The 16823-nt window shown below is 35.2% G+C and overlaps 1 protein-coding gene across 3 annotated transcripts; it reads right to left on the bottom strand.

Moving 5' to 3' along the window:
* On the bottom strand, positions 1–4420 carry LOC111889332 (probable receptor-like protein kinase At5g59700). Of its 3 annotated transcripts, none has more exons than XR_006186035.2 (6): positions 4279–4420; positions 3062–4205; positions 2449–2810; positions 1240–1375; positions 724–847; positions 593–617 (listed from the first exon to the last, which is right to left on the bottom strand). XR_006186035.2 is itself a non-coding variant. In XM_042897644.2 (5 exons), exons 1-5 carry the CDS (start codon positions 4393–4395, stop codon positions 307–309), a joined length of 2058 nt encoding a protein of 685 aa, XP_042753578.1. In that variant the 5' UTR covers positions 4396–4420; the 3' UTR covers positions 1–306. The 3 variants fall into 3 exon arrangements, 1 of the variants encoding a protein (XP_042753578.1); XR_006186034.1 differs by lacking the exon at positions 593–617 and adding an exon at positions 1006–1142; XM_042897644.2 differs by lacking the exon at positions 1240–1375 and having other exon boundaries at positions 1–617.
* Between the last annotated feature and the right edge of the window lie 12403 nt (positions 4421–16823).

The raw sequence follows: 16823 nt of genomic DNA, 5'->3' as shown, positions 1-16823 counted from the left end.
TGAAAAAAAATCTCATGATTGACAAGTTCTTACCGGAAAACATATATATATAAAATACAAGTGGATATGAGCCTACATTACACATAAGATGACCTAACAATGATGTTACAAATGCAATAAAAATACATCTAGAATATGCATGCATCTACAAGATACACACTAATTAACATAAATTGCAAAACCTTGATGATAATTCCATTGATATTATTCAGATGGGTAATTGATCGATCCACTCCATGATTACCAAACCTTTTGTTCATGGTTGGGATCCTCGAGTACCATGTCTTAGCCTCTTGACTTCCTTGGTTATAATTTGATTGTGTTGATCTCTTCTAAACATGCCGCCACTTTCTCCATTGAAGGCCGACACACTGGATCTGGCTCAAGACAGTTTAGGATGAGTTTCGCTACTTCCATTGCACCTTTTGATGGATAAAACTGTTCCAACCGTGGATCCATGATTTTCTGTAGTTTTTTGATACTGTTTAAGGAAGGTCTAGCCCACTCCACCAAATGTTGTGAGTTAGGCCGGCTTTTGTCAACTGCAAATAACCCGGTAATCATCTCTAGCATCACCACTCCAAAACCATAAACATCACTCTTCACATATAAACGACCTGGAGTTGAATCAAAAAAACGCTAGATAAGAAATCCCAATAAAAAGTGAAAAACCGTAAAACCAACAAGTTGTACTAGCTTGAACAAGGAGATTAGAGAACTAACCGGTGGCTATGTACTCAGGAGCTGCATAACCGTAGGTGCCCATAATGCGTGTTGACACATGAGATTCTCCATTGACTGGACCTAACTTTGCTAGTCCAAAATCCGAGAGCTTCACATTAAACTCCTGTAACATATATAACTCACTATAACAAATTGCTATGATACATATTTATTCTTTTTATTATATAATATGTAATAGAACCCCCCAAAAAATTGCTTAAAGGTTGCAATTATAATCATGGATTGTATGTTCAGAGTAAAACTTGTCTGTTTTTTACTTGCCTCATCCAACAAAATGTTTGTCATTTTCACATCTCTGAAGATGATGCTCTTTTCTCTAGTGTGCAAGAAAGCAAGGCCTTGTGCTACTCCTATTGCTATTTTAATCCTCATGTCCTACGGAAGTGGTTTTACAGTTTCTAAAATCCAATTTAAAACGGAAATATATCATTTACAAATTTCACAGATACCATTGATCAACTTTCCATATTTGTTGATATATATTTACATACTTACTTCCGAAGAGATGACTAGCTAAGGTTCCTCTTTGTATATATTCATAAACAAGAAGAAACTCCTTATTTTCCCAGCAATAGCCAAGGAGTTTAACAATGTTTGGGTGGCTAAATGTTCCCAAGAAGTTCACTTCTGCCTGTCATGAAAACACACAAAATTAACATTTTGATTTTTACTTCCTTTGTACCGTCCGTCAGCTAGCTACTAGATAATATTGCCACTTTATAATATACTTCTTTTAAAAATCTATTTATTTAACAAGAATGGTTACACTAAGAGGAAAAATAGGACACAAAAGGTTCCCGCAATTCATGTACAATATTCCGATCTCTTTACCATAGTTTCACTTTTACCATATTTCGATCTTTTAGTGCTGTTTTACATCAGACAACACTTTTCAGTCAATTATTGAGCGGTTCTGTTAGATATAGGGTATTCACAACACTCTATATGTACTTGTTATTTTGGTTAGATTCAAATGATGGCAGTCTACTTTTTAGTTCGATTCCCCACTTCAGTCAATGTGCTATTTTCCCATCCATTAATTTTAGGCAATGTAATTTTTTCATCCAAAAAAAAAAAAAAAATCTCAAGTTCTCACGAATCATTGAGTTCTCAAAAGAACTTGAACGTACGTGCATACATTGCCAGGATCAACATAGATTAAGAAGATCAAGGGATGAGATTGATTCTAAGAAGATTAGGTACGTTCCATAATTAAAGGAATAATTTAAGGGATTTCAATAAGGGATTTTCTAATATGTGCCCTAAGGCACATATAATAAGTATTAATTAATGACAAATATTACCATAATTAAATGTAAACTATATTAATTATAACGAATATTACCATAATTAAATGTGAAACGCATTAATAATCTCCATAATAAATGTATTTTGAATTTAATTATGGTAATATTTTTCATAATTAATACTTCTTATATGTGCCCTTAGGGCACATATTAGAAAATCTCTTTGAATAATGCAAAATAAAAAATAAAAAAAACATTGCCTAAAATGGGATAGCTAGGGACCTACAATAGATTGCTAATCCATATTGAGGGTTACAAATTGTGCATATATGTAATATATATGTAATGTTAAGAAGGTAAGAGAATAATAAGCCAATTACGCAACTCGATCATGCAAAGCAAAAAAGTATTTCAATGCAAGAGCATGGAAGTAAAGTAACAAAATAAACATACAAACCTGCCACTCAGAGAAACCTTGACCACTTTCAGGGTTGAGTCTCTTGATGGCCACAGCTAACCCAACACCAGCCTTCCGTGGGACAAAAGTCACACTGTCCAACCACCCTTTATACACCCTCCCAAAACCACCCTCCCCAACCAGCATGTCAGGCCGAAAATTCCTAGTGGCACTCCGAAGCTCAGAAAACGTGAACATCTTCAAGACTGGTATCTTTGTCTCTTTACCAGGTAGCACCACCTGCTGAGAAGCAGTTGCAACGCCACCCTCAACAAACGTGGTGGCATGCTTTTCCATCATCATGCCTTTCTTAATGTTGTTGATGCTTTGCCCAAGTTTCTTTCTAGCACCCACACGACCTTCTGAAACAATAATTAATTAACATTTAGAAACAGAATTAACATGAGATTATTTATGGGCTTTTTAAATAGAAGACAACGACATGTACATGTACGTGTACATGATCATAGCCATCTTCCTATAGGTCATTGTATCAGTGATATATAATGATCAAATTTTTTGGTGAGTACTGGCCTTCGAGATGGAATATATATCAACCTAAACATAAAACTTATAAAAATCCCAAACAGTAAATAAAAGAGTTTTAACTTACTTATTGGAGCTTTAATCAAGAACAATGACCATGCCTTCTCAATAAATATAGATTTTCCAATGTCTTTTTGATCACGAGAACTCATCTCACTTTGCAATGTCCACGATAACACAAGCTCAAGCTTAGCTAACACCTTAGTCATTGTAGGTCGATCCTTTGAACATGCAAGGAGACATTCATATGCAATTTTCCCAAAGTCCTTCAAACATTTAGCTCTCGTTTTCCCCCTCAAATAGGGATCAATGATTCGATCAATCTTACCTTTTCTGATGCACTTTTTCGCCCATACAGATAGGCTGTGTTGCTCCTCACCCAATGTAAAATCCAGAGCAGGTCTACCACACAGCACTTCCAATAACACCACACCAAATGCATACACGTCAGACTTTCGTGTCAGTCTCTGAGTTGTGAAATACTCGGCATCCATGTACCCAAATGTGCCTTTGATCTGATCGGTATAAACATTAGTGGTCCCCACCAGCTTAGCTGGACCAATCCTGGACAACCCGAAGTCAGAAATTTTCGCTACCAAATTCTCATCCAGCAAGATGTTTGAGCTCTTGATGTCACGGTGTATGACTCTAGATTCAACACCTGTACCTGTATGGAGGTAGTCCAAACCACGAGCAGCATCTATGCAAATATTGAGTCTCTGGATCCATGTCAGCTGAGATGAATTACTTACATTACCTTTTCTTTTGTGCAAATGATCCCCAAGACTCCCATTCCGCATGTATTCGTAAACAAGGATCATCTCTTTTTCCGTAGATCCTTCATAATATCCTAGTAGAGACACGATGTGACTATGGCGAAACTTGGAAAGCATCTCAATCTCTGCCCGAAACTCGGTTGCCCCTTGACTCGAATATTCAAGATTCAACCTCTTAATGGCAACATCAATTCTTTTCCCAAAGTCAACTCTACCTTTGTATACATTCCCAAACCCGCCCTTTCCGATTACAAATGCATCATCAAAATCATTGGTGGCCAACCTAATTTCAGCAAGTGAAAAACGTCGACACTGTTTATCCAGCAAGGGTGATGAGAATGAATCGTTCCTCTGAACATGTTCTTCTTTGTGTAGGGATTGCTGACTCGATGGTGCTGACATGGATAAATTCTTGTGCTTACCATCATCTCCATCCTGTTGTTTCTTTAGAAAGTAAAACACAATACCCAATACAGTAAGGAGAAACATAAGGACTGAGAAAAAGTACATCTTTTCCGGAGTTATGGATTACAGTTTGGAATGGAAGAACCGATCCTTTAATCAGAAAGCTGGAGATGGGTTGCCTTGAATGCTGGAGTTCACTTTGATCATCTAAATTGACCATCCAAATAGAAACAAATGTTGGCTAATAATTGTTTAACCCTTATCAGTAAAGTATCCAAATTAAACAACTGTTGGCTAATAATTGTTTAACCCTTATCATTAAAGTATGTAGGGCCCGACAAGACATGAGTGGGTTTGTGTTGGTTTTATCCGATATAGACTCAACACGAAATAAATGAGTTTGAGTAAGATATATCAACTCGATTAAATAAACGGGTTGACACAACAAGACAAGAAAATTAAACAGATAAGGTTAGGGTTGAAAAATTCAACTTAAATATGACTTGAAAATGATCTGTTTATTGATATGCAAGTATTTTGAATTCTTTAAATAAACTAGAAAGATACAAACCCAAAATCAGAAGTAAAAGAAAACCTTTTGATTGAGTCGTTTTATAATGTTTAAATGACTTAATCGTCTAGATCACGACTTCATTTTCAATTTTTTCGTTCTCTTCCAAACTACATAGTCACTTTGACCACTCTCTCATCCTCATGATATTGTCTTCCACCTCCCCATCTCATACTCTTTTAATTTTGTTATCTAAACTTGCTATGACTTCATATATTCCACCTCCAAACTATTAGTTTTTCATTTCCGCCTACCAAACTCCTACTCTTTCAACATGCTTAATCTTTTAGCCCACATGACACGACATATTTCAAGGTATACCCCTAACACGAAACCCGACATAAAAATAACAAAGTTTACAGAATCAAATAATACAACAATACAATAAACAAGATAAAGAAATAACAAAGTTTCCAAAACTATAGACTTTACAGAATCAAAACAAATGAATTTATGCTATTAAACACCCCCCCCCCCCCCAAAAAAAAAAAAAAAAAAAACGAAGTAGGGGAAGGACTGACATGAAGCTTCGTGCAGAAATCCTCAAACAAAGGTCATGGAGGGCTTTTTATGAAGATATCAAACTAATTGATGTCAATATGCTTAGCACGTTTGTGAGCAATAGGGTTTTGACTTAAAAACAAAGCGCTTTTATTATTATACAAAATGGTCGGTCGTGAGGGAGGTAAGATGTGAAGTTCTTTGAGAAGATGTGTGATCCAGATAATCTTAGCATCAGTGTTGGTCAAAGCTCTACATTCTAATTCATAACTAGAACAAGAGACCGTTGGTTGTTTCTTAGCACTCCAAGATACTAAATTTCCACCTAGAAAAACCGAATAGCAATAAGTAGAATGTCGTGTCTCAATACATCGGACACTAATCGAGGCTAGAAAACACTTGGGAAGGCTATAGGATGACTCGTGGAAGCTCACGACGTGAGCATGTGAGGCTCACGATGTGAGAGACCAAAAATCAGCCTATAAACATCAAGCTCGACCATTTCATTTCTTACACTAAATTCTTTTCTCTCACTCTCTCTCTCTCTCTCTCTCTCTCTCTCTCGTTTACTGAAGGCGTTCCGGTTCCCGAGCTCGACGATCACGAACCGCTAACGGTTTCTAGTTAGATTCTAATCGCAATCACACTCAAGGTGAGTTCTTACCCCTACACTTTTCTATGTTTTTTCTATGTTTTAGGGGGGGGGGGGGGGGGAATACAAGTAAAACACAAGGAAACCCATGTTAAAATACAAACCATTATTTATGTTTTCTTACATTTTATGTATCATTTACGTGAAAATATCAAATATCCAAAATGACATTACTACCAAATTTACAAACATTTACATGCAATAACATGTTAAAGCGCAACCGTTTTCATTTCAACAGAACATACATTATAATTATACACTTAGAAATCTCTATGGAAAAGTTACATTTTCATTCACTAAAGGGTATTACATTTTCATTTACTAAAAGGGTTTTGAGTTCATTACTCGTAAACTCGTTGAAGCAATAAATTTGTGAGACGTCTTCAAGTACTTACCTAAGTACCAGCGAAAGTCCTGACTTATAACTAGAGTCTCTTGTAGGGAGAGCAAGATATTTGTGTATAGATCTATATGGGACTGACAATCCCACACCCTATTTGTTAGCTATAGTTGGACCGGCCGGTCTGGGGTGACAAATGTTGTTAATGTTTTGGAAGCCTGGAGAACGTCGTGTTCAGGCCATCTTAGGTCACAGTATGGTTATAAGAACTCACATAGAGAAAACAACGACAAATTTACATAGTAATATATTTTCAAACAATCTTAACGGGTATTAAATCTATGATTACTTAGTGTATATGTTAGGGTTATATACAATGAAGATCCGATAGGCAGTTGAATGTGTGATTTCCGCCTTACTTCCTGTTCCTTGTTTGGTTGTGGGCTTAGGGTAGTTCCACCCATTCGATTGTCCGTTTGATCCTGATTATATATAGATTGTATACACTAAGTGATCATAGGAGGGTATTAACTTTACATTTAGTTTACGGGGCAAACACATCTTCAGCTGGTTTTACTTAATAATAAAACTACATTACATGATTTTCCAGTACAATACAGGTTACAACTTCTAGAAAAATACATTTAGAAAAGGATTACATACAAATACAATTACAATATACTATTTTCTAGTACAGTACAACTTACATTTCTGAAAGGACCATTATTGTTAACTCTATGATTACTTAGGGTAGACATTAGGGTTATATATAACTTGTATACACTAAGTAATTATAGGAGGGACCATTATAGGTCATACCACTTACACAAATTTAGAACTTTGTATTATAAATTCTAAGCATAAGAAACTTATACAATTTGGTCTTAAGGTACTAAGGCTACAACACTTTTACAAAGAAAATATTGGGTTTTCTGGAAGAACACACTAACATTTTCAAAGGAACAAATAACATACCTTTTCATACAAAATGCTTATGAACTCACCAACTTAAATGTTAACACTCTTTTCAAAACCACTTGTATTCTCAGGAAATCAGTAGACAGGTACACACACAGGTTTCGAGAAGACATAGCATAGTAGCTTTACATCTTAGTTTTTTGTTATATACTTTTGGAATCAAACATACAAAGATTCGAACACAATGTAAATTATATATTTTCAATATGATGGTTGTTGCTTTGATTACTATTATCATTGTTATGATACTTTACATGACGTCATTCGCCCCCGAACGTTTCCACCATTCCGGTTTGGGGTGTGACAGATTGGTATCAGAGCATTGTTTATAGTGAACCAGTATATCAAACCATATAAGATATACAACTATAAATACAATGGGACTAAAACACTCTGACTAAGAGTTATACTTTTTAAATATAATACAAGTAATATTTTTATAAAAGTATACATGCATACTTATATACTAGAACAGTGTCATAATAAGAACAAAACAAATGTATTAAGATTGTTGAATATCATGAGTAGACCTTGGTGTATATAATCAAATCTGGGATGAATATAGCCTGGTCAACTATATTTATCCGAGAAGTGACTAGCATATGCCTAGGAATAGTCGTGGTGTTGCAACAAGTCTAAAACGTACCAACTCTATATACCAAGAAATTCTAGGACCAAACATAAAGTTTAAAATAATATAAGATCATATTATGATACTATAATTAACTTATGTGGAAACCATAGACCCTTACTGGTAGATATATAATTGCTTAGTGTATACCCTTACTGGAAATCATAGATTCTTTATATACCTCTACTCTTGCACAAACGACATACCTAGACATCATAAATCCATTGCAACAGCCAACTGAGGAGTCAAGGAAGAACTAGAAGGGGTTCATGAGGAGGATTCCGAGAAGGGATCAAACAAAGAGAAAGGCGCTGTAAAGTTCGTTAGTGAACCTTACCCTATTAAGAGCATACTTGAGAAGTCGCTCGGACATTCGGGTTCAGACTCTCCATCATGAAGTAATGGATATCATTGTCAAAAACCCAAAGCGTGATGGAACGAATATTCAACACATCTACGAGGAACAAGAACACCATATGGATGCCATGAGACAGCAAATCTTTACAACTAAAACTAGGACAATCATAGAAATGACAGAGAGCAGAGGAGACCACTCGCGAGATGTGCGAGGTGGCAGAGCACCATATGCGTCACTTTAGTAAAGTAATATAACCTAGTGAGTTAGTGATTACACTACTCACACTATGTGTTAGACTTATCACATCTTTCGCCGCAACTAATAATAGTAAATCAAATCACAAAATTTCATTGAGGGTATTACTATCAGAATTCATAAGTTTATTTTTACATAAACTTCTATTATGAATTGGTTACAAAACTCTTTACAAGTCGGCACATGATGCATATAGTAACTAATATAGTTAGTTCATTTACACCCGATTTTATAACCATTAGCAAAGACTTATCGTATTTTCAATTTTAAATTCTACGACAGAAAGATGCCGCCAAGTAAATCAAACAGGCATTTCAACAACACACCACCAACTCCACCACCTCCACAGTATGACCCTGCTGTTTTCCAAGCAGCAGTAACAGCTGTTGTGGCAGTCGCCATGACACAAATCAACGCAAGTAGTGCTAGTGGGGCGGGTAGTGGTGCCAGCTGTTCTAACCACGAAGATAGCCATGGACACCCTAGGGAGTGTTCCTACAAAGATTTCACTAATGGCAAACCAAAATCCTTTAATGGAAGCGGGGGAGTCATTTCCCTAACGCAATGGTTCGAGAAAACGGAGTCAGTTTTCGAGATTTGTGCATGCCTGGAAGGGAATAAAGTAAAGTTTGCCGCTTGTACCTTCTCTGACAGGGCCCTTACTTGGTGGAATGGCCATGTCAAGTGACTGACCCTCACAGTGGCTAACTCAATGGGCTACGAGAACTTAAAGGCAATGGTGATGGAATAGTACTACCTGAGGGGTGAAGTACAAAAGCTAGAGCAAGAGCTTTGGAACCTTACCATGACAGGCTCTGACATAGCAGCCTACACTACTAGATTCAGTGATCTAGCAGCACTATGTCCCAGGATGGTTACCCCGGAGAGTAAGAAGGTAGAGAGATACATCTGGAGACTATCTCCTCAAATTCAAGGGAATGTATTGGCTTCAAACCCTGTTACTTTCGATAGCGCCAAACGCTTAGCCTAGAGAATCATCGACCATGGAGTCCGCCAAGGCGTGATGAATCTCGTTCCCGATTCAAAAAAAGGGGGTGACTATAAGCGAAAGTCTTGGAGAAAGAAAAAGGGACATCCAATGCAAGAGCCCTCGAAGAAACAACAAATTGTTGTTGTTCATGCTGCCACAACCCCTGCCACTCCAGCACCCACCAATCGATATGCTGGAACCCTTCCAAAATGTAACAAATGTAACTTCCATCACACCGGAGTTTGTTAGGAGATGCATTGAAAAAATTGCAACAGGAAGGTGCACACTACTCGTTTCTGTAAGGAACCGACATAACCCTTCACCCAGGTCCCTGACTTTGGAGTGAGCCCAGCTTGTTACTAGTTTGGTGAAACTAGACACTTAAAAAGAGATTGCCCAAGAGCAAGGAATGCTGGTGGTGATGGAAGGGTACTTACGATCACTGAAGGACAGACTCTCCCGAAACCACCTATGAATATCGGTACGTTTCCTAACAAAAATGTTTAGGCCTTAAATTTTTACTAAAACTAGTTCCAATTAAATACGACATATCATAGTCATAAATTGTTGGGTTTATGTACTCTAACATCCCTATGGTGCACATACAACCCTGATGCTTTGGATCTAAGTTTTCTCTAGTTATACATGAAATAATATTATCCAAAGCATAAAGTCTACAACTAGCATACAATTTGATATTTTAATCATAATTTTGATTAGATGATTACCTCTTTGTTGTAGCTTGATGTATTTGGCCTTTAAGAACTTAGCACCTCAAATGTGACGCCTCAAACAAGTCACAAACACCATGAACAAAGGAGGACTTTGAGAGAGAGTTTCTAGGCACCAAAATTCGGCTATAGTATCTCCAAGATCACTAGTGTGTCAATTTTTATGCATAAAGGGGTTACATATATAGTGTAGAATCCAAGAGTCACATGTAAACCTAATTCTTACACTTAGGTTTATGATCCATAACTCATGTGGACTAACTCTTTATGGATTCTTACATAAACTTAGCCCATCATGGATTAATAGCCCAAACATGTGTATCACTAATTTACATAATTAGTCCCTGTTAATTTAATTAGTGTCTTTTGGTCACTAAATTAATTCCAAATTAATTCTTGATCAATACTAATTAAATAATATGATTTCTCAATTAATATATTATACTTGTAATATATTAGTAATCATAAATAACCTCTTTTTCAAATATCCATCCTATCAAATTGTCCTGGTGAAGGAAATGCTACTATCGGGTCAAGTACATATCAATTATAGTTACTGGCTTAGACACCTAATCTAACAGTCACCCACTTGGATAAGTCTAATAATTATAACTGCAAGTACAACTTAAACACTGACTAGCAATCGTAGCTCTTAAAAGCCGATGTCGAACTCTGACCTAGTCAATGATGCGTCTATTAGATAAGGGATCATATATTCTTCCATTCTACAAAATATCATATGGCCTGAGACATGGATTATAATCATTCTCTCTATCCATCTGTTGTTCCCGATTTCCGATTTATGACAACTGAATAATTGAACAAATCAAATCAGTCCAAGCTTAGCCAAGCGCTTAGGGTGTCATCACTAAATCATCGAGGGACCCACAAATATCACTTTTATCCCACATTGGGTAAAAGGAATGGATAAACTTCGACTCATATGCTTGCTCTAGTTACTCATCAAATCACACACATCAATACGTTTTATAACACCGAGTTACTGGTGCGTTTACATATCATCAATGTGCAACCGAATTGTAAACTAAAACTCACACGTCTTGGTTTCTAGAATATAAGATATTATCGTCTCACAATCACTCGTGATAAAATCCATAAAGTGATTCATATGAGCGTGGGTTTAATCTAATACTCTAATCTTATTACAGGAGTACTCATGAACACTGCATCAAACTTGTGCTATGTCTAACACATTAGACAATCCTACATTTAGATTCATGACAGTCTTACCTCATTACTTACTTCCAATGTATGATTGATTGTGGATGTTTGAATAACCTAGTTATTCGGTAAGTAAAACATGCAAAGTGAAACACAAGAATAATTGAATCCAATATGGTCTCAACACTTTTGAATATCAATAAAACAACTTCTATTTAATCACCATATTGATTACACATTATTCATTGTATAATCTTTCGACTAATCAACTTAATACTTAAATTAAAAAATAGTTATCCCATGCTCTAAGCATGCATACTATGTTTACATATGGTCCTTACTTTCTAAAATAGATCAATTGTAACCATTTCCAATGATAATCATTTCACAATCCAAATCCTTATAATAAGTGTAAGAATACCAAATTCTTGCCATTTACTATAATCTGTTAGATTCAAAAATTAAATGCGATAATCCTTTCATAATTCTAATGCATAAAAGTCACCGAGACTTTGGCAAAAGATATTACAAAGTATTCTAATGGATAACAATTCCATGGAAACGAAATCTCATATTCAAAGTACATTCCTTTGAACGCCCTTCTTGCTTTAAGATTTCTAATCTTATGCAGATTTTATGATTACCTTACACTTATGGAACATTTCTATATTTCCATGTTGACTATCACTTCTGAACAAGAGTTACCTCTTCTTGTCAATGTAGACCTTCCAAAACTTATACTATACTTCCAACTGTCCATAAGCAACCAATCTTTAGTAAACCTCAGATTATCCTCGACAATTTCTTAACCATTTTAGTCATATCTCGTTCTATTCCTTTTCCCTCTTAATGCCCTAGGCATTTGGAAAATTAGAGCAAATTAATATTATAGCATATTTAATCGATCCTACATCCGAAGCATATGGGATACGATTCTTAATGTCTTACATAAAGACATGATACTTGACCAGTCTTTTGCTATAACATTTCCATATATGGAATTTCCTTATGTTGAATCATTTCAACATAACATTCATATATGTTCTTGACTAAATTTGATTAAAATCTCAATCTAAGCTTTTAGATTTGAAATGAAGTATGAATTCCTCTCCCTTAATTATAACAAAACAACTTTTCAACCCTACAACTTTGCGAATTGAAACTTTTGTTTTCTATAATTAACATTGCTAACTCGCAATACTTAACGTAATTATTGTGCTCCCACTAGCATACTAATTACATTATTATTAGCATAACACTTATGCTCCCACTAGCTTTGACATGTACTCAGAAATCAGATAGACTTCTAGAAATCAATACTTATTGACTTTCTTACCAAAGTTCAGATTTCTGATACTTGGTGCTTCGATAAGTCTTTTCCAGACTTCTCAAGCTCATACACCTTTTAGATTAAATAGCACAAGTGTGTGTTTGAACCTTTCAGAACTTAAACTAATAAGTCTCGAATGTTCAAACTATCTGCCATTTCTCACAATTCGAACTATGAAGAGGGATGTCGTAATCATAATCGAATTTGAGAATGCAACTATCACAACTACTAACTCTAATCCTTAAAAATCTACTTAGTGAAAGTGTTTCCTCACAATCATTTTCATGAAATGGAAAGAAACCTTATGCCACTTAGATTTTATAGTGTATGTGTTCCTATCCATGTGAATTTGTCATTTCTGACTACTATCAAAAGACAAGGTTTATGAGAAATCTAAACTCATATGGATTGAACTTGCTTAATCTTAATTTCTTGCCATCTGGTAGCACAAGGGCCTACCATGTCTTCCAAGTTGTTTAACAACTCACCCCTAGAGATCAATCTACTTTCCATTGATCAAGGTACTTTGCCTTATGCGTTCAAATGAGAACTCATAGAACTTACATACATAATCAACTTAACCGGAATAGGCATAGAAATAAGAATATGTCAAACACGATAGGTTGTAAACCTCAAGTCTTGTGCTAGCGATAAACAATAGATTTATTTTTGATCTGTTCTTGAAACTTTTTCAACACCACTTGAGACTCCCACTAACCTCTTGACATATAAGATTCTTTTGTCCTTGACAAAAAAATATTCAAGAGTTAGTGCAGGTTCTTATCAAGAAAAACACTTCATAAGATATGTCGCTCAAGGTACAATCTAGGAGTATGACTCTAAGACTTGATATTGGAACGAAGTATGATTCATCTATTTGATTTTAACCATTTCAACAATTTATGATTCCTTTTCTTAGCCATACAAGTGCACTAAGGTGTCCTTAGAGGATCAATTGTGATATGATTTTCATAATCATTAGAATGATCATAAAACATGATACTAAAGTACTCTCTTTTCCTTTCAGATTGGAGAAACTTTTTATCTTTCTGCCTAATTTGATTTTTCTTATTTGTTATGCTATACATTGAAACTTTTTCAATGATTCAGAATTATACTTAATCTTGTAAATATAATCATATTTACTAATCTTTTAGTAAATTATAACGAATAGTCTTATCGTTCTTTGTGGTGGACTAGACCAGTGCACAAGAATGTATATTCGATCCCTTAATCCTTCACTAAACTCACATTTACATGTGAACAAGGAATTAGTCTTAATTTCCCAAAGATGAAGGTTCTCATACAACACACAATACAAGTTGCATGATTCCAAGTTTCTGTCTAATTGAAACTTGGATGATGGGAATCTTTCCTTATTTGGTAAATTTTGACACTACCACAAACGAATGAATCAAATCCATTTCCCAGTTTTGCTAAAATATATAAACACCAATTTTCACAAATGCCATTGGAAGGAGATATAAAGTAAAACAAAAACAAAATTTTATTTATTTATAAAATGTGGAAAAAACTTCTCCTTACAATGCAATTACAAATGAAAACTATGTTTCTAAATATTTCTAAGCAATCTATCATAACTCTTAAGTAGCCGCTCAAAAATCCGATCATCAAACCATGCGATTGAAATCCATTTCTTCGCGATCAGACTCAGCCTACTCATCCTTTAATCTTCCTTTCTTTTCTTTGATCCTACAAAACATCTAAATACAATTTTATCACATCATTTATTAAGAATCATCCATTAGAAACTTAATAGAGTTAGGTGCTGTTTGTTTTTTGTGAGGAAAAATATCTGCAGTCTGCGGACCACATCTGTAGACCTCTGCAGCAGAAGAGGTGGACCAAACGTCTGTAATCTGAAAAAAGAAGATTGTTTGTTTTTTTAACATCTGCAGGCTACTAAGATAAACTAAAATCTAAATAAACTGATTTTTTTAAACTACAAAGTGATTTTTTAATATATTTATGACTTTGTTATAAATAATTAACAAATATTAAATAACTTTTATGTACTATTGTATAAAAAGTGAAAATAACAATGATACAAATTTACGTATATATTTGATAAAAACCAACAATTTTGGTTGCAAAGTTATGCATAAACATTGTAATTAGGAATTAAAGAATTTGGTATATAAATGAATGGAAATAAACTTAGATTTTTTCAATTAAATTAATTAAAAATGTGCCATAAATATTTTTTCTAAGAAATTGACGATGCTTTATTAAATAATGTTTTATAAAATTTGACACGAAATATATATATATATATATATATATATATATATATATATATATATATTCATATTTATATAAACCACTTCAACAAATATTATTGTAATAAACTTTTATTTATAAATTTATCAAAAATATCATGTTTGTGTCGTCGAACTTTTTTTTTAAAGTATTGTAACTTTTTTTAAGTATTGTAACTTTTTTTGTTCAAATTGTTTATCACTAATAAAGTTGGAATAAATATATATTAAAAAAAACTTAAAAAATAAATAAAGTATATGTCTTTTTTTTAGGCTAGAAGATGTCTGAAGATGTTAGAAGACTCTGGTCCTCGTCTGCGCCAAGAAGAGGGCGCACATACATTTTTAAGTCTACAATCTTCAAAAAAACAAACAGTCTGTGAAGGCTAATGTCTGCGCGTGGTCTGCGCCGCACAGACAGAAGAGGTCAGGAAGATCTGCGGACAAAAAACAAACACCGCCTTAGATAATGAATGTACCTAAAGTAGAGCCACACAATTTGACTTTACTATCTCTTAGATCTCTCAGGTAGTCAGGGTAGCTTCGCTTCCAATGCCCCTTTTCTTGGAAATAGAAACAAATGGCTTTTTCGCATCGAAACATGACACAATCCCAGAACCAGCCTTTCTCTTAAGTTTAAACTTTTTGACTTTAGCCAAGTTCTTTCTCCTAGGAGAAGAAATCATTTCTGGATTATCACGGTTGTCAATGGAAACTTGGGAAGTAGATCTTCCAATCAAATTTGCTTTACCAGTGTGACAAATCATTGTTGATTCAGCAGCAATAAGAAAATGGGTAAGATCAATAAGGGTCATGTTGTGGTCTGTCATATAGCAGTCCTTAATGAACCCGCTATATGACTCAGGAAGTGACTGAAGAACCAAGTCAACAACTAGCTTCCTTGAGACTTCGACACCCAACATTTTCAGCCTGTCAATATGCAACTTCATCTCCAAGACGTGAGCACATACTGACTTTCCATCTTTGTGTTTGCTTGCCAATAGGCTTGAGTGACCTTGAACTTTTCAAGTCTTCTAACAGGTGGGTTAGGGAGATTAATTGGAGGAGGTGGATGAAGTGAAGTATGATTTCCATTTCTACTAATGCACGCCAAAAGGATTGATCTTTCACCTCGATCGCCATGTGGAATATCATCTTCATTAGGAAAGCATTTTTCAAAAGGATAAGGAAGACCATAGTTGTCAAAATTAGACATCTACAAGGGAGAAATTTAAGTTTAGTTGATTTAAGTCCATAATATAACACCCAAATGAAATATTAAGGCTAGGACTGTAACGCCCCATTTCTGGTATGTTATTTAATATTTTTTTTCAAGTTTCAAGAGGAACTCGACGAGTGAGTTGCCCGACTCGTCGAGTAGAGACGGGATTTCGTGCACGTTTAAGTTGGCGACTCGGCGAGTCCATATCCTGGACTCGGCGAGTCCATCAGTCTGAATGAAACCCTAAATCCCCGGGTTTGTATCCTATTTAAACGACCTTTTGGGCATTTAGTAGCCTCCCTCGCCCACATAAGAGCCTCACACGAAAACCCTAGCCACCCTTATCATTTTGGTGTGTTTTTCTCACTTGGTGAGGTTGTGGTCCATTTGTGGAATAGAGGAAGAGGAGGAATCAAGGGAGAAGGAGTTAGATATGAGTTTGTGGTGGTATCACAGTCTTCTTTGAGGTATCAAGCTCAAACCTTTGTCATTCCTCGATTAGATCTCTCGTTTGGCCTGTTTTTATCATTTTTGGCTTGGTAGTAACATTGAAAGCATGTGTTGTCTAGTAGCCTTCAGATCTATCTATGTTTGAGCTTCAGAAGCTCAGATCTTTTGCCTTTATGT

This window comes from Lactuca sativa, chromosome 8 (assembly GCF_002870075.4).
Source record: "Lactuca sativa cultivar Salinas chromosome 8, Lsat_Salinas_v11, whole genome shotgun sequence".
Classification (NCBI taxonomy): Eukaryota; Viridiplantae; Streptophyta; class Magnoliopsida; order Asterales; family Asteraceae; genus Lactuca; species Lactuca sativa.
This window is presented reverse-complemented; position numbering and strand designations above follow the sequence as displayed.

Excerpts from the sequence above, each read along its gene's own strand:
- LOC111889332 (XM_042897644.2), bottom strand. The coding sequence starts at position 4,395 with ATGGTCAATTTAGATGATCAAAGTGAACTCCAGCATTCAAGGCAACCC. Across the intron at positions 4,206-4,278 it reads TCCATAACTCCGGAAAAGAT|GATGGAGATGATGGTAAGCA; the intron begins GTACTTTTTCTC and ends AAGAAACAACAG. Across the intron at positions 618-723 it reads TCCTGAGTACATAGCCACCG|GTCGTTTATATGTGAAGAGT; the intron begins GTTAGTTCTCTA and ends ATTCAACTCCAG.